This window comes from Micromesistius poutassou (assembly GCF_964030765.1).
Source record: "Micromesistius poutassou genome assembly, chromosome: 4".
NCBI lineage: Eukaryota > Metazoa > Chordata > Actinopteri > Gadiformes > Gadidae > Micromesistius > Micromesistius poutassou.
This window is the reverse complement of record NC_140274.1, coordinates 11,818,419-11,842,748: the sequence shown is the minus strand read 5'-3', so window position 1 is coordinate 11,842,748 and position 24,330 is coordinate 11,818,419. Positions and strand designations below refer to the sequence as shown.

Genomic DNA, 24,330 nt, shown 5'->3' with positions numbered 1-24,330 from the left:
GTGTGTGTTTCTGGTGTAAGTGCGTTAGTGTGCATGTGTGCATGTGTGTGTGTTTCTGGTGTAAGTGTGTTAGTGCGCACGCGTGTGTATGTGTATGTGTGTGTGTGTGTGTGTGTGTGTGTGTGTGCGTGTGTTTCAGGGCTCCCACTGATTGAGGATGCTGAGGTGGCTTTCCTCTGCGGTGGGAGTCGAGATCAATATGCCTCCCAGTTGGATAGGCTTCCTCCAGGAGCAGTGCACTGCACCACTGTAACTGCAGAGTTAGTCTGTGTGCGTGTGCGTGTGAGGAGGGGGAGAGGGAGAGGAGAACAACTCGTCATATCCCGGTGTCGAAATATAGAAATATGGTCCTGTATTTGACTGATTTCAACGTACGGCTCCATGGCAAGCTCCTGTTGCTGTGGTCTCCACCCTCATGAGCCAGGTGCATTGTGGGACATGGACCCAGTAGAGTTCAGCAGGGAGACCAAGAGGCCCATGGGAGGAGAGTGGCGGCAGTAGGGAGGGAGGGGTCTAAAACAAGGGAGATCTCTCTCTCTCTCTCTCTCTCTCTGTCTCTCGCTCCTCTCTCTCTATACATCCATGCTCTCTGGCTCCCCTCTCCTTCTCCCCTTTCCTCCGCAGTGGTAGCCCAGTAATTGTATACTTTGACTGATCGACCCAGGCTCTTGGCATGCACAGCAATGGCGGGAAGTGACAAAAGGCCAAGAGAAAGTTACCTTAATGCTACTTATTTGAGCTGAACGCGCCATGTGAGCAGGAAATCTGAGTCACTAGGAAAAAATAATATGTTGAACCTTGCAAAAACATGTTTTGTGCAATTTGGCAGTATTTTACCATCTGGGAAGCTATTCAGATGAAATTATTTAATCCTTAATGTCACATTCGAACCAGACCAGAAAGCTAAGAAATTGTCCAGAATGGTTGGCTGTAAGTGTGACATATGATGGCAGATCTAAGGTGTGTGTGTGTGTGTGTGTGTGTGTGTGTGTGTGTGTGTGTGTGGAACAGTGAATATGCCGTCTGTCAATCAAATCCAAACCTAATGGGAATATAGTGACATCTCTGTCATGTGATTTGTTGGGACTCTCGACTCTCGGCTAATAAAGCATTACATAAGGTCTAGGGAATACCGCACACACACACAACCACAACCAACACACAACCAACACACAACTTATCCTTTCTCCATTCAGTTGGCATCTGGCATAAAGCTGAAATTCAACTGCATCTAACTACTACATTTCACACTCACAAATCGCACATTCATCGTCACTTTTTATTATTGATTCTGGTTTTGCCATTTTGGCACACACTACATCAAATATAAATTGTTGCATAATTGAATACAATGCAAGTACCCGACAACACAATGTTGTTTGCTATTGGAGGCAAACATCAATCCCCTTCAGTACAACATGTTAACCATTGACTTGTATTCAGTTTATAGAATTTGCCGTTGGAACCCATTGTTTCAGTGTGACAGTGTTGACTGTGCAGAGGCAGGTAGTGTTAGGTATTTTGGGATAGGGTTAGGGTTAGGGTTAGGATCCTTCTAAGGTTAATTGTCTGGTTGATCATTTTATAATCCCTGAGCCTCTTTACTACTATTCTATGTGTAACTTATTGCAGATTTTTTTCCTTCATTTCCTTCATCCTTTTTTCCTTCATCCAGCCTAAAGTGATAAATTAAATTACCTTTAAATTACCGTTAAATTACCTTTTATTTCATCTACAGTGTTCGTCGTGACACTAATGCATATCATAGCTGAGGACATGTTTATGATTTAGGTGTCACATTAATGTACACTTTGACCTTTTAAAGAGCATTGTTATGTGTGTGTGTGTGTGTGTGTGTGTGTGTGTGTGTGTGTACACGACTGTTTGTGTGTGTGCATCTGTGTATGACTATGTGTGTGTGTCTCACCAGTCCAGAAACAGTCTCCAGTCGGGGGATGTGGACGGGGCTAAGCGTCTGGGCAAGCTGGCCCGCCTGCTCAGCATTGTCTCCATCATCCTTGGGATCGTGGTCATCGCCGTCTACGTCTCTGTGACGGGTGAGAACCTTTTCACTGTGTTTGACGCCCGGCTCAAAGGGACAGGGTTCGCTCCCCCTCTGTTCCCGCAGTCTGCCCCTTGGCAGACACATCATTTGGCCTGTATGGATGCAGAAAAACTGAACCCAAGAATTCTAACAATAAAGAATGTTTGCATGTCAATACATATCACCAACCTAATTCACAGTTATTTCCTCAGAGTAGCATATGCATTGCATTTTTGAGCTTGTATGTGAAAAGGAAAAGGCTGTCTCGTATTAAATAGGCGTTTTTAATATCAAAGGATTCCTGCCGTGAAGAAAGTGGCCACAGGCTATGTGCATTAGCGCAATCTTTATTTCTGCAAGCTTCAGTAAAAATATCCATCCTTGAGGTAAAATATGAAAAGCAAGTCTTAAAGGCTGGCTTTGTGAATGCTTGAGATGTGTTTGTACGTTCAGTTGGTCCCTACTCAGCAGATTGAGTCTCCGCTGGCTAGTGGCTGGCTGGGCAAAAGGCATGGGCTCTCCAGTCAAAATATCACATAAATGAACAAGGATGTGTGATTGACCTTTTTCTTTTACTTCCCTTTGTTGCAGCTTTGAAATAATAGCTTTGAAACAACAACAACAACAACAGCAACAGCAACAACGATATAGTAACCGTTGTGACCTTGTGATCATCATCGAGACGACGCCCTGAATGCAGAATACTGTCAAATTAAAAAGAATAACCGTAAAATACAACATATTTGGTTGGCAAATCAACGAGGTTAACAAGGAATCCCCAGAAATGCATGCACTAGAATCCAGTAAATATTTGCTTGATATAGAAACAAATATTGATGTTAGGTTGGCTCTAGAAAGGAAAGAGGACAGTGTAAAATTTTGGAAAAGTCCCACGTTTCTTCATATTAACTAAAAGGTCTCAGAAAATGAAGAGGAAAAGATGGCACAAAACTGAAGACAAAGGAGGAGAGCAAAAAAAGAAAAGCAATTAAAAAATGAACTCTGGGTTCAACAAGAATGTCTTGAGAGCTACATTATCAACCCCCAGCCGCCCACCATATTCCCTGTTCATTCAGCGCATATCTAAGCACAGCTACAGAAACACCTGAAATAGGCATAATGGGAGTGGTGGAGATGTACATTTACGTACATTTACGTTTAGATGTATGTGTTTTTATGAGTTGCGCTATATCAGGAGGGACTACTTTTACATGACCAGGATCGTTTTAGTTGAATTACAAGGTTTTGTGAAAGGGGCATGCATGGGACATATTCTTGAAGTTTTTGTTATTATGGTATTGTTTAAAAATAATATATATTTTTTTTTTGACCAACTGCAACTCTGATTGTACATAACAAATGTTTTGATTATTTTTTGGGTTATTTATGCTTTTCTTGTTTTTTTTCTTCCTCAATGAACAGTTTGAAGTGGCTGTGTTGGAAGACGGAATAATGACTTTTTGTAGAGAATATGGGCGTTCTTGAAATGCGATGGGAATCTAGAATGAGTGTGTACCTTACTCGCAACCCTCACCTACACACCCACCCACCCACCCAGCCTCCCTCCCCTCAGATCCCTGAACCTTGCCTTGCTCTGGGAGGGGCTTGACTATAATGACTTGCATGCCCCCGCCTTCCCCCCCATCCTTACCTAATCCTCCATACGTTACATCTCACAGCCTCTCTCATACAACAGGCTACACCACTCACAAACCCCCTTCATCTGTCTGCTACATTAACTATTATGATGCTCACTGCTACGTCTTCCTGTCTGAACTCCCACCAGAAGTCCCACCTTTGCACATGGACTATTATCAAAGTGCGTCACTGAATGTGTTTACTGGAAGAACGTTCCAATTTCCTGTTTGTGTAACCCCCCCCCTCAGACAACACCCCCTTTTTAAGGGTTTGAGATGTACTTATACTGGAAAGAATATATATGCAATATGTAGGCATGCCATGGGCCAAACAATACTGTTATTCATTTGTACTACCACTCATCCACCACATTTAAAGACTGTTTCGTTCGACCACCATTTTGTGATTCTTAGTATAGTGTGCAGCATAAAGGAGTTTTATACATTATACAATATTATGTCTTGTATAATTCACTCCACTTCTTGTTGTGTTTTCTTAAATGCATTTACTCACACATTTTTTTTCAAACCCTGTCAGTTTAAAATCCGGATGAATACTATAAAAAAATAATATATATATATATATATATATATGAATACTTACTGCACTAAAGAAAACTACTTGATAACGGCACATATTTTGAGTTGAATAATTGTTTGGCTTAGGAGTTAATAAAATAAGGACCATCTATGTAACGTAAAATAACTGTGACCCGTAAAATATGTTAATAATTTGTTTTTTCCTTGTGCAACATGTCAGTTTGTTTATGAATGCTTGGTGGCCTTGGTCAAAGCATGCAACCCATGCACAGCCCATGCATCTCAATCTGTCTCCAAACAGACAAGAGTAGAAGCCGAAAGTAGAAGCTGTCTACTACCGCACTGGACAAAAAACTGTATAACTTAACAGAAAAACCCAATTTACAATATATGATTTAACTAGGACCAAATCATTTGGCATATTGTGTCATCAGAAAACAACGCTATATGATTTTCAGTGTCCCACCAATGAGAAATCTGTGATTCTTATTCTTATTCTATTCTTCTGACACACTGCTGTCAATAAACCGTTAAAACCCTAAATTGTTTGGGAAATTTCTGTACAATTGATGTCTTCCAAAGAAACATGTAATTTCAATATGCCTGTTTTCCATTCATTGTGTGGAGTTTTGCATGACAATAATAAATGCTACCATGCATGGTCCACATCTGCTGGGTGATGTCTTGTTTTTGAATGAGGCCATGTTACCGTAATGTACTTCTGTAGGTACATTAGAAAACGACTGATCGTAACCATCAAGTACAGGTTTGGGAAGGGCAACGGTAGACTCTACATGCACAATGATTCAATTGAAGAAGTACATCAATTTTCTTAAATTTGGCCGTTACTCAGCTGCCCCACTTTCATTGTTTGAAAGTGAGACACTAGCCTACTCTGCCAATAGTTATACTCATCTCCACGGACCCTAGCGCAATGGCTTATTTATTGATCGATTTCATTAAAGGTTATTTCCTAATTAAAGCAGTCATATTTATAAACCAAAGGTTGTGGGTTGAAAAATACCCATAACTTACAAAATAAGGATCATGAAATAGGAAAAAATGCATAATAATGCAGATAATTCTGCAAATCCCCCTAAAGGAGGAACTAATAACAAAAAAAGGGTCTTTCCATGCAGTGCCTTAATCTACTTCCTTAATCTACCTTGAAATTAAACCAGTTTTTTCTAGAGTGCAAAGCGCAAAACTCAAACCATGTTAGACCTCCCAGATGACCTCACAGGGAACCATCCCAGAGTCCCCACCTCTCCTCTGTTCTGCTCTGCTGGGCCTCAAACCAGACGCCAGCAGCTGAAATATTCAGGAGCTCAAAACACAGGAGAACCGCTGAAGTGCTGTCGTCCACTCAGTCTACACCGTGTGAGGAGAAGAGGAAGAGGGTTGGACAGTAGGCCGTACAGTCCAGCCATAAATGACCAATATTCAGATATCGTTCTTCACAGACATCGTGGTTCACGTGGATGCACCAAGAGTCTTTTTAAAAAGGGAAAACACGTCCCCAGCCTAACCTGGAGGTGGCTGGAGGGTGATGGGGCCCTGTGGTGAGGGCAGGAAGTGACATGTATCCTGTGGATTTCACCAGACCCACCACCTCAAACAACCTCTTCCCTTTTTGAGAACATGCTTTCTCGACAAAAACTGGATTAGGTTTTTGTTTAGTTTCCAGTGAGCTGGTTTAAATTATCTTCGGTATCCTTGATTTAACAACCTCTTCTAATTAATATGATTATAATCTTTCATCTTGCAATCTTCCAGAAACTTGCAGTCTGGTATCAAATGTCTACGATACACCGATACACATCGCCAAAAAATAAATACAGGTTGGGTCGAAGAGAAATTAGTTTGAAATTAAAATGTTGTTTAATGTGAAAGGTCATGACATTTACATAAACGTAGAATCCTGTACTTGACCAAGAACAGTGATAGACAATTAGGACATTACCTGAACCAACATGACTGTTGGCATGAACGTAATCATAATCAATAGTAGTGCACCATCCCAAAACCAACCTTAGAGAATATGGGAGTAAATCTGAGGTTATAGTCCTTTGTCCAAAAGGACATGTTTATAACCAGATAACGCCAGAGCACAGTGCTTGCTTATGCAGAACGTCTTCCCAGGACCCCGGTGGGATGGTAGTGCAGGAACCCTGGTTTTTGTACAGCACAGTATATGCACTTTCACAAACTCTCCTTAAGCAGCAGAGAGAGAATAATGAAACCAAAATACAGCTCCTAAACTCTATTCTTTAAAGCCAGTCCTTATGGTTGTGCAAAAGCCTTTGGACTCGAAACAAAAACAAACCATTGACCTTCTGACAGTGTAAAAAAGACAAGCTTTGGGCCAGGTAATGCTTCAAGTTCGCCTGAAATCACGAGTTCCATCTCAGATGGGATCACTTCCAATCCCAAGAGCAAACACACCGTAGCCTGCCTCCTATGGTTAAGGGTTAGTGTCTAGATGTAGCAGTGTGCTCTCCTACAAGACATACCGGCCTGCATTTAATTAATTCATGTATTCATTCTTTAAATATTAATTATTAACACTAATTTTCTTAATGGATTGGAGCCATTTTATATTATATATTATAGTGGCTCCTATCCATAAAGAAAATGACTCAGTTATCAGACGGTAATGCTTGAATGCTAACTCTGGTTGCATTGAATCCAAATAAATAGTGAATTACACCATATCAGGAATATCATAGCTTCACAGAGGCAATATCAAAAGGACTTTGGTTTTAACACAACCATCTCGGTAACTTTACTGTTACATTTAAATATCAGATATTTTCTATATTAGATTTCTTAATAGAAACATGTTTAGTCTCAAATTATTAGCACAATGTTGCGACATCCTGAATAATATAATTGGCCAATTGAATACATAGATCCAAATGTATGATGGAATCTATGTATAGTTTGAAAATTACTCAGTTTTTTCCTGTGCCACATCAAGCTAATTTTGTTAAGAAACAAAATACTAGACACTTGGATTAGTGACTCATTTGGTTGATTAATTGCATTAGATGAAAGAAAACTGCTTCTAAGCGAATGGCAGAAGTAGAATGATATTTACAAACACATATGGACACAATGTAGCTCTACAGAGAAAGTATACTTTTTAATGACACTTTAACGGGATATAAAGTTTACAGTGGAAAAACCACAGGGTTAATATGTACAGGTATCTCATCCTTCAATTTTGCCCCAAACTGAGAATAGTTCAATTATTAGAATAGAATATTTAATCTGAGCTCCCAATCACCATCGTGTTCAGTACGTTAAAAAATAAAATGCTTTGGGGTGTTAAGTATCTACCATTATAACACAATTTTGTACAGACTGAATAAGAATAATTTATTAATGCACATTTTAAAGTTCACAATGAACCATCCACCCAATCCTCCCGTCCAAAAAAAAGAATCCACTAAAACCAACCACCTCCAAAAGCAAAAAAGGAAATCTTTGAGTGTCTTCATCCCCCCACCCCCACCTTCCCAGCAGAAACTCCTGCTGCAAATCATCAAGAGAATTCTTTAAAATCAAGTCCCATAGTACTTTTGGTCTCCGGTCCTTTTTTTTGGGGTGAATCACCAACCCGACGACACCGGCCCGCCCATCTGTAATCCGAGTGCTGTGATAGGTCGAACCCAGCGGCCGAGGGGTCCTGGTGTGGGCTGAATGTCCTGTGCGCCCGGCGGCGCTCGCTATGTCTAGCTTCTGTCTAGTCTCTGAGCTCCGTCCCCCGGAGGGGGCAGAGTGACCCGGTTCCTTCCCCTGCGGCGACGCAGCGCTGGCTGGGCGCGGCCGTCAGTGGAAGGCGTAGAGCAGCAGCAGGACGGTGCACACGCCGATCACCCCCCCCAGGATGAGCGAGTCCCGCCTCTTGCGCAGGTTGACCCGCTGGATGAGGTTGTTGATGGCCGGGAAGCGGTCTTTGGAGAGCGAGCCGTTAAGGGAAAGATGAAGCAGTTTCGCAACACGGGACAAGATTTGAATTACAAGCTTTAAACTCAAGGACTCACCCCCCTCCCCAGGACAGATTTGGATATTAAAAAAATAATTCACATGGTTGATTGACCAATTGACCAATCCAAAAGCAGCCATAAGCTTGATCTCTCAATAGCTTTGGGTCCGACTGACGTCCACACAGTCTCATTCAGTCACACATGGGAGTAAAGGATACTGGCCAGAGTGTTGACTTTTCCCTGTATGGACTTTAGAAAGCCTCTCTGGGACGTCATGTTTTCCTTGGTTGCCATGGCAATACTAGAGAAAGATGGAGAGACATGTAGTTAAAACTTTCCAACAGTCAAGAGATCTTCTATGACGGGCTGATCCAAGGGCTTTTACCCTTTACAGGTCGAGACAGAGAGAGACCTTGAGTTCAACACCAGTGATCCCTGGTGTTGGGACGGGGAGGGACTGCATATGGGAGTCACTGCCAGGAAATCTGACCTGCACCCACAGAGGGATTCAGTATTGGGTGCTGCAGTTGTCACCCAATAGCATTCTCCTTCAACCTAGTGTGTGTGTGTGTGTGTTGCAGGGTAAAGTTCAGCTGGGTAGTTGGCAGGAGAGTGGCGGCTCCACCACTGGCCTACAGGGGCATCCGTTACACGCTGATCAATAACCCCCCGCCTGTCTCCCTGCAGGTCTCACAACTTGGCTACAAAACTCCCAGTCTTCCTCCCTGCAGGTCACCCAGCCAGCCTCCTAGTCCGCCTCCCCCAGGTCACCCAGTCTGCCTCCCAGCTTGCCTCCCCCAGGTCTCCCAGCATGCCTCCCCCAGGTCTCCCAGCATGCCTCCCCCAGGTCTCCCAGCATGCCTCCCAGTCTTGTCTCCCAGCCTACCTCCCTCAGGTAAATGAGGCTTTGACTCTGTTGAACCACCAAGTTGTGGCATCAAAGATGGGGGGGGGTTATAGTCTTCAGGTTGAGTGCCCCGCAGGGAACTACCCAACGATAATATCGCTGTGTGCAAGAAGGACAGGGTGTTTTGTTAGCAGAGGAACAACGTTGGCCGTGTTTGCAATAGTTGCGTGTGCAAGTGGTTGCACGTGTGTGCGAGGGGTTGCGTGTGCGTGCGTGCGTGTGAGTGTGTGTGTGTATACAGAATCCCATGGGGTGGGAACCTGCTGAGGGGACAGTCCCTATTCTCTGGGGAAGGGGGGGGGGGGCGTAGTGGATCAGGTTCTCCACAGTCAGAGAAACAACAGTGCAGCCACTCTGGACTGCCTGTAGTGTTGTAATGCAATAGGGGATCAAGGCGAAGCGATACGCCACCCTCTCTCACAATGTGTATCATACCGTTGTTTTATTCGTCTTTAGTTTCCCCCTTTGATTGTGCATTTCTCGCTCGAAGAATGGAAGACCTAACCCTGTATGATCATTTGTGATTAACTAATTAACTACTTTGCTGTGATATTAGTGATGCCATGGCTCTGGTCAAATAGTAAAGAAAGTTCACCTTGTGTCCTTTCCTAACAACTTTTCCTTGATCTCGATGGAGAACATCATGGGAAAGATAGCCGCGGTGCCAAGACAACCCTAATACACAGAAACTAGGCTAGGTATTATCATAGATTATATATGTATATTACAATTATTTGTCAGTCTTGGTGAAACGACAATATTCCCAAAATGGACTACTAAAAGCGTGCGTTGTTACAGTGGTTTTATGCTGGCTGTATAACCGTGGACCACCCAGGGAAAAATGTTACCAAGGTTGAAGTAGAAAATGAATAAAGGCTTCCAGTTACAAGCCGTTCAAGAATGCTGCAAGCAGCAATACAGGGGGCCAAGATATCAGCCATTTACGGACAGGCAAGTTTTGAACTGGCACTGCGCTATATAATAATGCTAATTACTGATGTGTATTAATGGTTGTATCCATATTGTAAAGTGTGACTGGTGGTCGGTTTGTATGAATTACTTTTGGGGTTTATATGGTGGATTCAGTCAGTCAAAGACTCAGTAATTTGGAGATGTGAGGCTAACCCACACAGCAATCATAACAGCCTCATCTCCAGAGGGCAGGGCCACAGACAAACAAGCATGAACTCATGGCTGGGCTGTGGCAAGCTAAACCCACCAGGAGGGAGGCGAGGAGCAGGGAGAGGGTTTGAGGGAAGAACGAGGGGGCTGACGTCATTCTACAGTCTCGCCTGGCTGGGTGTTGAACACAATGAGTGCAAAGAGATGAATACACAGAGGTGGGAGGCAGAGCCGTGTTTGGGTGAAGGCGGCAGGGACAACAGGGGTATAAAATAAATGCACAGTGTGGAAGAGGACAGAGCCGAGTCGTTTTTTAATCTGATAGTCGTTTTATGCACACAAAAATTGGAATATGCCAAGAGACATTTATTTTAGCATAATATAATTCCGGAGGATGCGGTGTGTAGGAAGCAGGCTTTGGATAATGCAAGGTATGAGGGGAGATATATGGTCCCCGGTGTCTAAGGAAGCAGCCCTTACCTTATTGTGTCATCCATCAGCCTGTCAGAGCTGCAGACAGAGGTTGGAGTGCAGGAGAGAAAAGAATGAGAAGCTGGTTAGACTGTTGGTCTTTGCTCCGTGCAGACAAGGTGCAGTTCCACATAAATCCATCTGGCCATAGCTCAAACAGGGAGCTCTAAAGCAGGTTGGTGGTCACATTAGACCACACATCTTCCTGGGTCCCCCATACACAGCAAGAAAAGACTTATTGAAAAAGATAAAAAAAATAATAATAAATAAAAGATTATTTAAGAGCACATGACGGCATTGATAAAAACGTGGGGTGATTAAAAGGGCCTTCCCTTTTAATAATCAAAATAAAAAAAACACAAAACAAAAGTATTAAACCATTACCAAGTGTTTAATGATGTCAAGTGATGAACAAACAAACTTGTAGGGAGTTACATAAAACATTTTAGCGACGCAATAGGCTTCTATGATTCTTTTTCTACACACTTCGTCAATTCAACGTCAATTCATTTAATTAACACTGACTAGGTAGACACAGTAACCATTTATTAAAGGCCATGCCTTTGTAGTCTACTCAGGAATATTGGGATTGACACACACACACACACACACACACACACACACACACACACACACACACACACACACACACACACACACACACACACACACACACACACACACACACACACACACACACACACACACACACACAGGGGTAGAGCTAGAGAACCTGCTGTGATATTAAGGGGTAGAGCTAGAGAACCTGCTGTGGTATTAAGGGGTAGGAGAAGGAGAACCAGCTGCAGTATGGTTCGAGTATTAGAGTGAGAATTAGTGATGCTATAAACTACATACATAAAGGCAGCTACACATCGGCGGCGAAGCACCGCGTCAAACCAACCGCCTCCATTATTTCCGATGTGGGAAATAATGGAGGCGGTTGGATTGATGCGGCGCTTTGGCGCTTTTGTAGCCACCTTAAGAGTGTTCTTTTGACTTCATTGGAAAAAATCCTTATCAAATCACAACAGGTTACACTACAAGTAGTAGCTCATCATTATTTTCCCTTAGCTTAACCAGTGAGGCAGGACCAATGTTGGAACAATCTCGCCGAATCAGACCCTGTTACACCATTTATTTCGGTTTCGCAGTGGCCCCAGTGATGCCACATTAATTCATCTCTGAGACAGAGGCAGTTTCTGAAGATGTATTACACCGTGGAGACGAGCCGAGCCCCAGCTAATCGTAACTAATGATGCCAGGCCACTGCTGAGCACACACTTCCTGATTTCTTGGCTTCCTCTGGTTAATCAAAGCAGAATGCTCATTGGCCGTATGCAGCATTGTGACTCTGCAGGTTTTCATCCAACACAACCAGCCAAACTCAAAGCCAAGTGGAAAGTTACAGTTACAGGAGATGAAACTCTTCGTCTCAGAACGTGCATAACTGCACTCGCTTTAGCGAATGTGACATTCAGCATTTTCCAAACTAATTTTCCAATAACAGCCCCAACTGCCATGACTGTGGACAGTTCACAGGATTAAGAGGGAGGCTGAAGTGTTCAGAGGGAAAAAGGATTTCACACAAAACAAAAGAGCGAGAATAAAAAAGGGAGGGAAGAGCAAAAGCAAATCAGATGGGGAGTTTATCAACGTCTGTAAATGGGTGGAAGTGTCCGCCCACATGTACGAAGATGCATGTCGGACAGATGGACGACAAATCACATATTAGCACAAGCCATGGTAATTGACCTTTTCTCAGCGAAAGGAGGAAGGATGGTGGTCATGGACAGGGTTATGATATAGATCTTACTGGAACAAGGGAACCTCCATTTTATTGTCCACATTATTAGGTTTAGTTGTCATGCTGACCACACACACACTCATAAAGCGTAAGTTGCAGATATGTCTCCCCACCTAATGTGTGGGGAGACAGTTTTATCAGGACCGAAGAGTCTGGTGGTACTCGAGCTTCCGACGCCTACGGATAAATGCATGTCCTTCAAAATCTACAGCTTTGGGAGGCTTGGCTTTCCCCTGATCATTGATGTTCTGCTGCAGTAATTAAATCTCTCTCCCTCTCTGCAGGTACAACTTTATGGTAGCTCTTGCAGATTAAATAAGTCTGAAATAAAAACATGTTCCACGTTGTTAGTTATTTAGTTAATGAATATGCTTGCATACTTTTATAATGACATTAACATCCATCATATATAGTGTTGCATGTTGTTATGCATCAATCTTAATTGTAATGATTTCATTAAAAGGACATAAATGGTGATGAATTGCAATTTCAATTGATCCATTTCCCAAAACGATTCATTTATTACACTTCTGTAGAAAGGAAAAAAATAAAATACTTTGAGGAAACACTATTCAATCTTCAATACCACTCATGCTAGAAGAATCCCAGTGGAAGAAAATCATTAATAAACTATCAATTGCCGAATGAGTTAAAACAATAATTCAATAATTCATTCAATAATTCAATTCAATAATTCAAAAATTCAATAATTTTTTTTCAAAAAAAAAAAAAGAAAAGAATTTGCAATCGTATCAATGTTATGAAACGGTCGTTGGTGTCAACACCGTTTGTATCTCTTGGATAAATTACAGCTTATCGCCAAAGGTGCTGCCAAAGGTAACGAAACAGAAATCGTCAAGATCGCCTTTTTAAAGAGACTGTTGTTGTTCAACATGGAGTCTAAGAGTATCCATCCTCAATCACAGTCTAAATGCAACACAACACAACACCGGTGTCTTATGTGCAGCACACAATGAAGGAGCAGCAATCGATACCAGCAGACTTCCTTCCGTAGGACGGTGCACTTAATCTTCAGCCTGGAGCATGAGGTGCATGGTAAGGCGCGATGCAGTGTCTCCCTTAGGATTGTGTGACACTAGCATTTAGTGCGCTTTAAGACTTCAGCACATCTGCAGCGTGTGAAAGGGACAGCTGAAGGGCAGGCCAATTAAAAAGTTAATCATATTTTGGCTTTCTTAAAGTGAGGGGAGGCTTCAGGAGTTAAGCCTTTAAATGGAAAACACTGATGTAATGTGGCCCTTAACTGTCTTTGGAGTATCAAGTCAGCTTTATAGTATATAGCGAAAGCATACTAGTACTAAAAATGAATGACGTACAGCCAAAAGTATATAAAAAGTTTCAGAGGGGAAGATAAAGACGTGTCCAGAGGTAGGAGGGATTCACACAATGCATACAGAGAAAGAATAAGGAGAGCACGGGAAGAGCCATAAGCTAATCGGAACGGGAGTTTATAAACGTCTGTGCCACAGCATTGTTAAATGTTTGAATCTGACTAGTCAGTAATGTTCCAAGGGCGTAGGCATGTTTTGACGGGACATGCCATTAAAAAAATTTGAATCAATAAACTGCAAATCCAACTTTGAAAACGATTGTAAAATACAACTATCCACCAGATGTCTCGTTAAAGTTGATAAAAAATAACATTAAAGAAGAAATTAAGCAACATAAATCATTGATGTAAACAGTGGTATGCAACTTCTGGACTCCAGGCTGACAATAATGGACACCCCGTCATGGTCCAGTGGTTCCTTGTACCACAGCCTTGTCGGTTAAGAAAACTTGATTCTGAGAGTCATTATGTTCCAAGAGGTTGCATAATGTAAAGAATAAACCATATCTTACATCTAAATCATTGTTGTCATAAAGTCCAGGTGTTACACTCTATTGTACTTCGTGGTAAGCAAGTGTGTTGGTTGATTCCTTAAAGAAGAGATCCATTTGACAGGAAGCCCCGATCAGTGTGACCACAGCCATTATGGCTACTCCACTATGAACTTTTAATGGGCCTGCTCCTCCCTTCCTCTGATTTATTCATGACAACACTTTACGGCAGAGAAATGGAAAAACTAACAGTGCGAGGGAGACACGTACCATGCAAGAAGGAGGGGGCGGGGTTAGAGGAAAGGTTCACAAAGGTTCTCTGCTACACTCAATGTTAACATTTGGGGAAAAAAAAAATGTCCAGTGTACCTGTAGGCATCGCTGCACAAGATGCCTAATACTAACAGTCTCTTTGATGGGATGCACCTAAAATATGACAATCAAATTCACTGTTAGAACCTTTGCATAAACGCATCCCATAAATCAGTGATTTTCAAACTGTGGTCCGCAGACCACTGCAGGTGGTCCGTGGAAAAGCAAACTAAAATATAAAATAATATTTTTCATAAAAAAATTAAAAATATGGATGTATGATATACAATTTAAATTAATTGAAGGTATTGTGTGACTACTAAAATAGGCTAGTGCAAAGATTAGAACGTTTAGAAGTTTCTTGATCTCCCGTTTCTGAAATGTTTTGCATATGTTACTTGGACAAACTCCCAACCTGTTCGTTGAGGACTTTGAGAAGATTTGATATTTCACTTTATCCAGTTCAGTTCAGTTTGTTTGTGATTACTGTACATATTTAATACTCCATTATCATTGCTATGGATATAAGCCTGGTGTTCAAATGAACCTGATTACGCCCTCGGGCGCTTTAAATAAATACATTAAATATGTTTAGTGCTAATGCCTATTAAGAGGTGCGGGTAATTCAGGTAGGACTGTGTGTAGACTGTGTGTATTTTATTATGTGTATTATAAGGTGGTCCGCGAAAATTCTTGATTATAAAAAGTGGTCCACACACACTCAAAGTTTGAAAACCCCTGCCCTAAATGACTCAAGAAGTAACAGCAAATATGGAAGATGGCGACATTATGACAAACTCATGGGGAAAGGGCGGGTTTCCGTGGTGAATAGCAGCAGTAAGCCTCCACTCCCTCTCCTGGCTGGTGTAATTACAACCTTGGTAGGCTCCCCTGAATAGTGATTTCACGGTACACAGAGAGTAAAACTCTAAACCTGAGAGAAAGCGAGCGAGAGCCAGAGAACGCAGCCCCGAGAGAAAACCCAGAAACCCGTTTAGACCATCATTGTGGCGTGTAACACATTTCTTTCCTCCCCTCCCTTCTCCCTCCTTCCGGTTCTCTGGCTCTAATAGGACAGATCAAGTGTAACCCAACCCGCCTCTGCCGTTTCCTCTCTGCCACTGGTCAGGGTGAGGCCCTGGATGGGCGGTGGTTTAATAGACTCATTTGTTTTTTTATACCCTGTTCGAGTCCACAGGGTTTGCCCGGGGAGGATGATTGATGTGGCCGAAGTATGAGTCTGAGTACGGTAATCCTGAGTTACGGCCTAATGTGTCCCCTGACACCTGCACTCTGGGTGGTCCTGATGTGAACAAAATAGAAACTCTGGCCTTAATTACCTTCAGTTTGCATTCATCCGTGTGTGTATTATGGCCTATGCATTTAACATTACGTATATATACACACCTTTTCCGTTTTCAAGTGTGTGCGTGTAATCCATTGTTGCACAGCTGTGTGTTGTGGACCCCACAAACAATATGCAGACACAAACAATATGTGCCAGTTTTGGTGTGGAACGGGGGGAGGGGGAATTGAGGCTTTACTCCTCCGACGGGCCGTGGCAGGAAACAAATGGTGAGCCGTAGAGAAAGGAGCGACACAACGCTTTTATGGTTCCTGGTTACGCCCAATTTATCAGCTGGGATAAAACTTCTCAAGGCTACAGAACATTGCCCATGATGAATGCTGGTCAGTGCTGCATCCGAGCAGTTTGTGTGCAGCCTGCTGCCATACCGATCCACTTCTCTCACACACACTTTGACATTTGGAACTTAATTAGAAACAGCGGGGTTCACGATATGATTCAGCGCCATTCATTTACACACATGGAACCTTCCTTTATATAAATCACACCATGAGGTTATGAACACGAGATAGGTGTGTGAGATCGAAGCCCAAAACAATTGTTATTCAAGATAGACATCAGGCCGAAGAGAACACTTAAAGTAACTGGGACTTACTTTCTCAGGTGTTCATGTTCCTTCAGAAACAGCTCTGTTCTTCGGTTGTTGACCCCAGAGCCACTCTTGTATGTTCTAAGGAGAAAAACATTTAAGGGTTAGTGATAATCAGCTGCAGCACTGTGCACCAACATGGAACAGGGTGATGGACCATAGAGGACTGGAGTGGTGTACAAATAAACGAGAGCATGATGAATAAAAGCCACTATTCTCCCTCAGCTATGCTCAGCAGTCGGTTTGCTCATCTTTAAAGTTTGAGGCATTCATGAATGAATCACTAGGTCAATCCTAATTGGCATAACATGTGCTTGACAACATGACCGTTGACCACAGTTAACATGACAAGGCAGAACAGAACAGCTTTTGTGTGTCAATACATTTGGGGCAATTCAAATATTAAGCAATATAAGTTAATTAAAATAATCAAATCGATTTGGTTAACCATTGACTACACTGAGACTAGAGGCCCATATCTGAATCGAGGTTTTCCTAGCTGCAGCAACACCTCTGTAACCACCAGCGTTGTTCATCCTTCAGTACCGCCAGCCATACCATCTCCCTTAAAGAGGTCTTTGGAACAGCATAAATAATAAATATAAGAAGCAAGAGTAAAAAATTGATAGGAATAGATAATGAACAACAAACCAAGTAGTGTGTTCATGAAGACTACTAGGCATTTCATAATAGGCTTGAAATTCTATATGGTACGGGTGAAATAAAATGCCTCAACATTTGCAGATCTGATTGCAGTTTGATAATTTATCGACCGTTCCTAGCATCTCTGTGGGCTAAGAGTTATGTGTGCATTGATTCCATCCCAATATCGACAGCACCAAGCAATCATATGTTAAAGAGCTGGGCACGAATAATGCAGTATGCTCCCATCTCTCAGCCAATCACCACACAAGACTGTCTTGTATTGCTGTATTGATTGTGGTTTGCAGAGAAACCAGCATGAGGAGGATACAACACGAGTTGATAAAGACACTGATAAAGCTGTCTCTCTCCAGTGGACTGAATACATGCTAGTAGCCAGCCATGCTAGCGCATGCTGGGTCTTATTTAAACTGTCGCTGACAGACATGTTGATCTTCCGGGCCAGGCTTTTAAAAGGGCAGCCATGTGATTCACAGTCAAGCCATCATGTGCCGCTGACATTTATAGTGCAGCAGCAATAGTGGGTGCAGTAGATCTTAACTGGACTGGGCTGTACCGTGATACAGATTGAGATGTCAGTGTATATTACACAGCATGTCGGGTGGGATTTGAATGCACACAGGACCAACATGGCCTACTTCTGATAATAAAAAGGTGTTTGCAGGATCAATACGGCAAAGTACCGAGAGTAAAAAGGTGTTCCCAGGATTAATATTGCTTAACGTTCATAAATAGTTGTTCACAGGACAAAGATGGCCTACTACCACTTATATTAAGGTGTCCACAAACATTGTTTCATTTAAAAAGCTCTGCATCCCAAATGAAGGAATGAGGGATGGACATGCACAATTCTATTGGCTCAAACACACACGCAGAGCAGCAGCTTCATTGCATGTGAACTCCAGAGCATAGGACTCTACTGACCTCTGCCAGTCAAAGATGGTAAGGGCATAGCCATGAGAAGCAATCATGTGGGTGTTTATTCGTAAATGTTTAAAAATAGTGTAAAACAGCAATCGATCAAAATTGAAACGTTGATGCGTCCCATAAAAGATTAAACTACTATATATATTACAGTTAGGCATAAATATTGTCCATAAAGCCTTAAGAAGCCTGGTCTGGTAACTCATTAGGTCCACATATGGATTTTTAATTAATTAACCTATTCCTCCTCATGTCTGTTTTTTTTTTTTTGGTTTTAATCCCATGCATTAGACATTGCATTATTTTTTCTTGTTTAGTACTTTCCACTTTGAACATTTCTTGGCTCTGCGTGCAAACTATTGGTCAACGGCTCATCAGAGAGGTTCTCAGGATGGACTGGGCGCGGCTTTAATACTGCAACCATCAAGCTGCTCTAGGACCTGGCCACAGCTCATAAATCCTGGCTTCAGCTTGGTTCTGCGGTAAGTGGGGTGATTTTTTTCGCTGATTTTATTTATTAATTTTTTCCCCACCATGATTTACAATAAATCTCTTTTGAAATGAGACTTGTAACATTTGTTATCATCATTGTGTCATATTTATGATGTAAATTGAGGGAGCAAAAGAAGTATTGGCTAAGGCTGATGAAAATAAATCGGTATCGGCCCTAAAAAGATCCATATTGGTTGATCCCTAGTAAGCAGGCATTCTTCATACCAATAAGACCCTATGAAGCAACAAGAGAACTGACCTTGCATCATATGAATAACTAAACCCCCCTAGCACTGTGGAGAGGCAGGCACCTGTCTGCTTCTGATGCTCATTATTAAGCCAAGTGCACCATCAACAACACCAGCTCATTTCAATGCATTAGATTCAAGAGCACCAGGCCAATTACCTTGACTAATTTGATTGAGTGGTTATGCCAAGATGTATGGGACCATCCAAATGTTCTGGTCGACTAATGGACTATTAATGACTACAGATAAAAATCTTTACTGAACCCTAACCGGCTGCACAGGAAGAACGTATGTTGGACCGCCCTTTGTTAAGTGTCTTTGGGGCTCTTAAGAAACACAATTCTGCATCAGTACAATTGTTGCACTTAAATAACTAAAGTGTCACCATGCATGACACGGTAAGGTTATAGTCCTGAACTGAATGGTTGGGGGTTGGTTAAATCAAAAGTAAATGTGGTTAAAAAAAGCAACAAAAAAAAGAGACTTGGGAGAGCTTTGTTGGATCACAATAATAATGATAGTGACAACGTGATTACCAAGACGACAGAAACGCTGTGTCAGCCAAAGAAGGGACACACCTTGTGCTACGGCGACAGATTTCTGCTTGACTGACTGGATGGATGTCCAGTTTCTGATTGAGTGGCTATCATGAGCTTGTAAGGGCTGACAGGTTTCACACTAGCCTAGAGTCAAACAGGGCCCTGTGGAATTGAAACACATTTTCACCAGATTTTGGAAATGAGGTTGTTGGCCCCACAAACGTCATTCAGCCTTCTGAAAAGGGTAGTGTATTTTTTGTAGGATTACCTTTTTTAAGAATTGTATTGTCATAGACAAATAACAAAATTTGCATAATAGCGCTTGAGTCTCTCACACACTTTCTTTAATCATGAACTCGAAGATAAATACCCCCCTATTATGTCAGCTTAGGGAAACATTTACAGGCCACCCTTTCTTATTTCTAGCTGGTGCAACCCCTGAAAATGATTGGGTGTCCATCATAAATAACAGTACAATAAAACGTATATGGTGTTGGAGAAATGGCCCTTCAGGCCAGGTAGACTTTTACTTAATGGGGTCAATGGGCCTTATTGAAATTAACTCCCTTTAGGTTGTGTTGAAATAAATCCAAACACCTTTCTCCAAAGGCAGTGTAGGCAATATTGGATCCAAAACAATGAGAGGTAAGTTTTGAAGATTAACGAGATTGAAACAGATTTGTCTGCTGGGTCACTGGGAGCTCAGTTGAGGGATCTATAGGAAGCGTGAAGAAGCGTCTTCTTCCAGCTCACTACAGTGCCTCAGAAATCAATAAGTCATTACCAGAAAAACAACTCAGACTCCTTTCTCATTTCACTCTCAACTCAGTCATTCTGACTAGAGCACCATGTTCATCAAGGCCTCAGCTTATTATTGACCAGGTGTTCCCCATCACCTTCCTGTGCTCACGGAGGTTCATATTTCACTGTATGAATGGTCAGTAGCAGCCACCCTAATCTCTACTGAATGAGTAGCCTGACAGAAAAACATGTTGTTTTTTTTAAAATCAAAGAAACAACTTTGAAAGTGCTTCCTTAAGGTGTATAAACCCTTGACGTACAAGCAGTCATTGTCAAGAATATCCAAGAATCCCCACAACTTTGGCATCAAATCACCTATTATTTAGAAATAAAATATACACTTACAAACCTATAAGCTGAAAATAACCATTGTATAGGTGTATATGCAGATAGGGTACTTTATATGCAAACCCTGAAAATACACTTGCCATTTTAACCAAGGTTCTTTAGCCCTACTTTAGGTACTTGGGAGGATCTCCGTGATAATCAGTGCTCAAGTTCAGGCACTGCAAACCCAAGTGTGCACTTCCCATCACTGGGCCTGTGACCACGCACAGTGTGGCCCACAAACAATAGCCCTACAGAGCTCCGGGCCCCAATGCGACTGCACTGTCTGCATTTACACAACTGGCTGTCGGTCACTATCCAGTATTTTGCCCTTGCTGAAATGAGATGCACAAACGAGTATCTCCTCAAAAAGCATTGCAAGCTGGCTTATTTCCTTTGACATAGAACTGTATAGCTTGTAGATTGTGACTAAAGATAGCTCGCAAAAACATGAAATATGTTTAAATAGAGTAACTTTGCAATTTTCAGTGACATGTTCAAGCTTCGGCAGGACATTCAATCAATTTGGCAATTTTCTTACGTTTTTCAATGCAGAAAACATTATGGACAGTATGTGTGAGTTAATATACGGCACCCTTGTGCCATTGACCTGTGACCTAATAGGGGTTTTATGAGTGAATAAATGTTTAGGATTCATTTAGTACTAATATGATCAATTATTAATTAATTAAATGCAAACACTGTGCTAATATATGTTGGTAATTGGTAACCACCTATGGCCATTAAAAAAATTAAATAAAAGCAAATCCGAGAATAAATAAGAACTACTAATTGTACCTGATAGAAAGGAACATCAATGACCATCATCATCAGCTGATAGCTTACACAAGCTTGACAATTAGTAAGAAGCGTTCATGATTTGACACTTACTCAATGTCTTTCCGGACAGACCCAAGAAGGTCTTCCCTTTCGCGGATAGCCAAGAAGTTTCCTTTGGTTTTATGAAATTCATGTGTATAATCCTGAGAGAAAATACATCAAAGGGTAGAGAAGTTAGCATATTCATCACTTCAATTTTACAAATAAATATATTGATGAAGGCAAGTCTTGAATTTGAGTGTGTCTGTATTTCAATTGTGTTTCAAAAAGTTCCGAAAGAAAACAAGACAAGAAAAACAAGAGACACAAGACAGAAACCAACCTGCAGTATGTCTCGGTGTCTCTGCAGTGTGTGCATTAGGGCAGCATTGAGAGATGCTGCACCCGGGGTGCTAGTGTACTCTGCCATCTTGTCATTGACTCCAGTGAGCTGGGAAAGGGATGGGAAGATGACTGAATACTGGAGGGCTCATAAAACAAAGACATATCACCAGTGGAGGTTGAAAACTCGAGGTTAAAGATCCCATGGCATGAAAATTTCACTTTATGAGGTTTTCTAACATTAATATGAGTTCCCCTAGCCTCCCTATGGTCCCCCAGTAGCAAAAAATTGCATTAGGTGTAAAACGAGCAGTACGTATCTTGCTCCGCCTTTGAAAAAAGGAAAGCTCAATCTTTCATTGTTAACACAATTACCTTTGCCAGCAGCTGCTCAATCTCAACTGACATTGTGTCAAACATTCTGTCTTGGCTTGAGTTGTTAAGTAGAGGGGTGGTGTCTGACCTAAGGAAATAAAAAAATTAATTTGTTTAAAGGATGAGTTAATGACATGTTTACTTGGCCATGTTATTCCTAATTTAAATGTATATATCATATTTCATTTTGTGATTAATTTTATTGGATTAATCTGTCAATGTAAAATTATACTTGCCATATATCCTGCTGATTATCTACATTGCGAACAATTAAGTTAATAACTCAATTAACTAAATTTCAGACATGGATTTTGTAATTACTCTACCTCCTTTCAAGGAAATACAATGAACAACAACTTAGTACAGTAGGAGCCCATATAAGACAATGTAACAATACTGTGGTGAATTATGTTATTATGTCTATGTAGTTTCTGCCATAGCACACTTCTTAAGTACTGTACTGTACTACCATGGTGTTTTGTCCCCCCAAAACAGACACACTACACCAAGTTATCACATTGTATTTTAACAACGAATATCAAGTGATACAGTATTTTATTGTTGCATGTCACAATAATGGAACAATAACAATTGTTACTTATTTGAGAAAAAAATGGAAAATGATGTGTGTGGCCTTACGAATCTCCTCTGCGTCCATCCCTGGAAGTGGTGTAACTGGTGCACAGCTTACTGAAGGACACAAGCTTCAGGTCCAGCTCATTCTCCAGCTGCCTGGCATGCTTCCGCAGATCTGTGGGCACAAAGAGCATTAGAGAACATGGCGACTGTTAACATATCACATCGATTTAGGCTAGTCCCTCCGCTGGTTTCAGCTGGACGTTTATCATAAAAGGTAAAGACCTGCTCTCATTGCAGTTTTCTGCTGGAGATGGACATGTATTAAAAAGGTAAATGCCTAATCATCTTATTGGAAGGCACCAGGCTGGACCTCATCTAGGTAAACTTCTGAGGGCATACAGCAGGTGTGTACTGTATAGATCCATTCAGATTTCCACCATCACAAAGAATAAACTAAGCTATTGTATATTTCAAACATATGCTATTGTAAAATGTTTGACATTCCAAGGCCAGAGCTTATTGATACGCCAGAAGATGGCTGTGGACTGGACATCACTGATGTACGATATAATGACGCCTAATCCTGAAACCAGCAACACCAGGCTGTTTCCTACAGGGTTCAGAGTGTGGCTGTGAAGTGTTATATAATCTGTGCTTCTGAATAACAGGTGTCCAGTGTTGCCCTGTCTTCGCACAGGTAGCTTGTAGCTATTATGAGCCCTATTCATGAAAATATAAGTCTCACCTGGTTGTACTTAATGGATATAACCTCATCTATATTGCACCTCTGTGGACAGCTTCGGTACTCCTTTTTGTATCTGAATGCCATTGTTTCACAAAAATCACCGTTTGTCAAAGTGAAAGTGGCTCATACATGACAAACGTTGTTATTTATGAAACCAAAAAGGCATGCAGATACAAAGACGACGACCCAAGTTGTCAGTATAGGTGCATCATGGGGGAGTTTATCGCCATTACATACAATCACACGAATTATATTGACATTAATAATTAATTAATTATTATTAATTATTAATTATTTGGAATTGCGACTAAGAAGACGTCGCAAAACGCGAACGTCCTCTTATACGCTTGCGGCTAGTTAGCTTGCATCCATCTGAGCTCGGTTAGCCCTGAAGAGACATGGGTTATACACCGGAAACTGCTGGTCTGCTGCCAGAACACTCCGCTTTATGACTGGACATCATATTATACTTCAGAAACCACACATAAAACATGAATAAAGTGAGTTTGTGTATTCTTAATGCCACCTCACCTTCCCAGTAGTTGCTGCTTCCTACTCCTGCCATCTTTGTTGTCGGCAACGTCAGCAGCTCAACGTCACGTGTCAGAAAACACATGTTGCTGACTCGACGGCGCCCCGCAGTGGCCATAGATGTCACAGGTTGCTGACTCCATGCTGACCCGCAGTGGCGATAGGTCGCTACTCCTGTACTCCTGGCTACATTACTTGAGTTAATACCATTACAAATATATTGTGCATTATAAATATATTACACAAGCCGAAACCTAAAATATATATATTCTGGATAGAAATAGGTAAGGGGCAAAACACTATGACAGACAATACA

The 24,330-nt window shown here is 41.7% G+C and overlaps 2 protein-coding genes across 2 annotated transcripts in view; one reads left to right on the top strand and one right to left on the bottom strand.

Annotated features, from left to right (window-relative positions):
* Positions 1-2,714, top strand: part of trarg1a (trafficking regulator of GLUT4 (SLC2A4) 1a) — a gene marked incomplete at its 5' end in the record, with an annotated part of 7,952 nt that extends 5,238 nt beyond the window's left edge. Inside the window, 2 exons of the mRNA XM_084466483.1 lie at positions 1,931-2,057; positions 2,636-2,714. Coding sequence (XP_084322609.1) covers positions 1,931-2,057; positions 2,636-2,646 — 138 coding nt within the window. The 3' untranslated portion in view covers positions 2,647-2,714. The remainder of the gene's footprint in view (positions 1-1,930; positions 2,058-2,635) is intronic.
* A 3,426-nt stretch (positions 2,715-6,140) lies between these two features.
* On the bottom strand, positions 6,141-24,053 carry gosr1 (golgi SNAP receptor complex member 1). Its single transcript, XM_084466628.1, has 9 exons — positions 24,015-24,053; positions 22,799-22,910; positions 22,160-22,247; positions 21,786-21,893; positions 21,515-21,606; positions 16,636-16,710; positions 10,723-10,752; positions 8,432-8,514; positions 6,141-8,180 (listed from the first exon to the last, which is right to left on the bottom strand). The coding sequence occupies exons 1-9, from the start codon at positions 24,046-24,048 to the stop codon at positions 8,056-8,058; spliced, it is 747 nt and encodes a 248-aa protein (XP_084322754.1). The 5' UTR covers positions 24,049-24,053; the 3' UTR covers positions 6,141-8,055.
* Between the last annotated feature and the right edge of the window lie 277 nt (positions 24,054-24,330).

Bases quoted from the DNA above. Each gene is read 5' to 3' on its own strand.
- gosr1 (XM_084466628.1), bottom strand. From the start codon at position 24,048: ATGGCAGGAGTAGGAAGCAGCAACTACTGGGAAG. The intron at 16,711-21,514 runs GTAAGTGTCAAA...TTTTCTCCTTAG, and splicing joins TCTGTCCGGAAAGACATTGA to AACATACAAGAGTGGCTCTG. The intron at 8,515-10,722 runs GTAAGGGCTGCT...ATCTTTCTCTAG, and splicing joins CTGATGGATGACACAATAAG to TATTGCCATGGCAACCAAGG.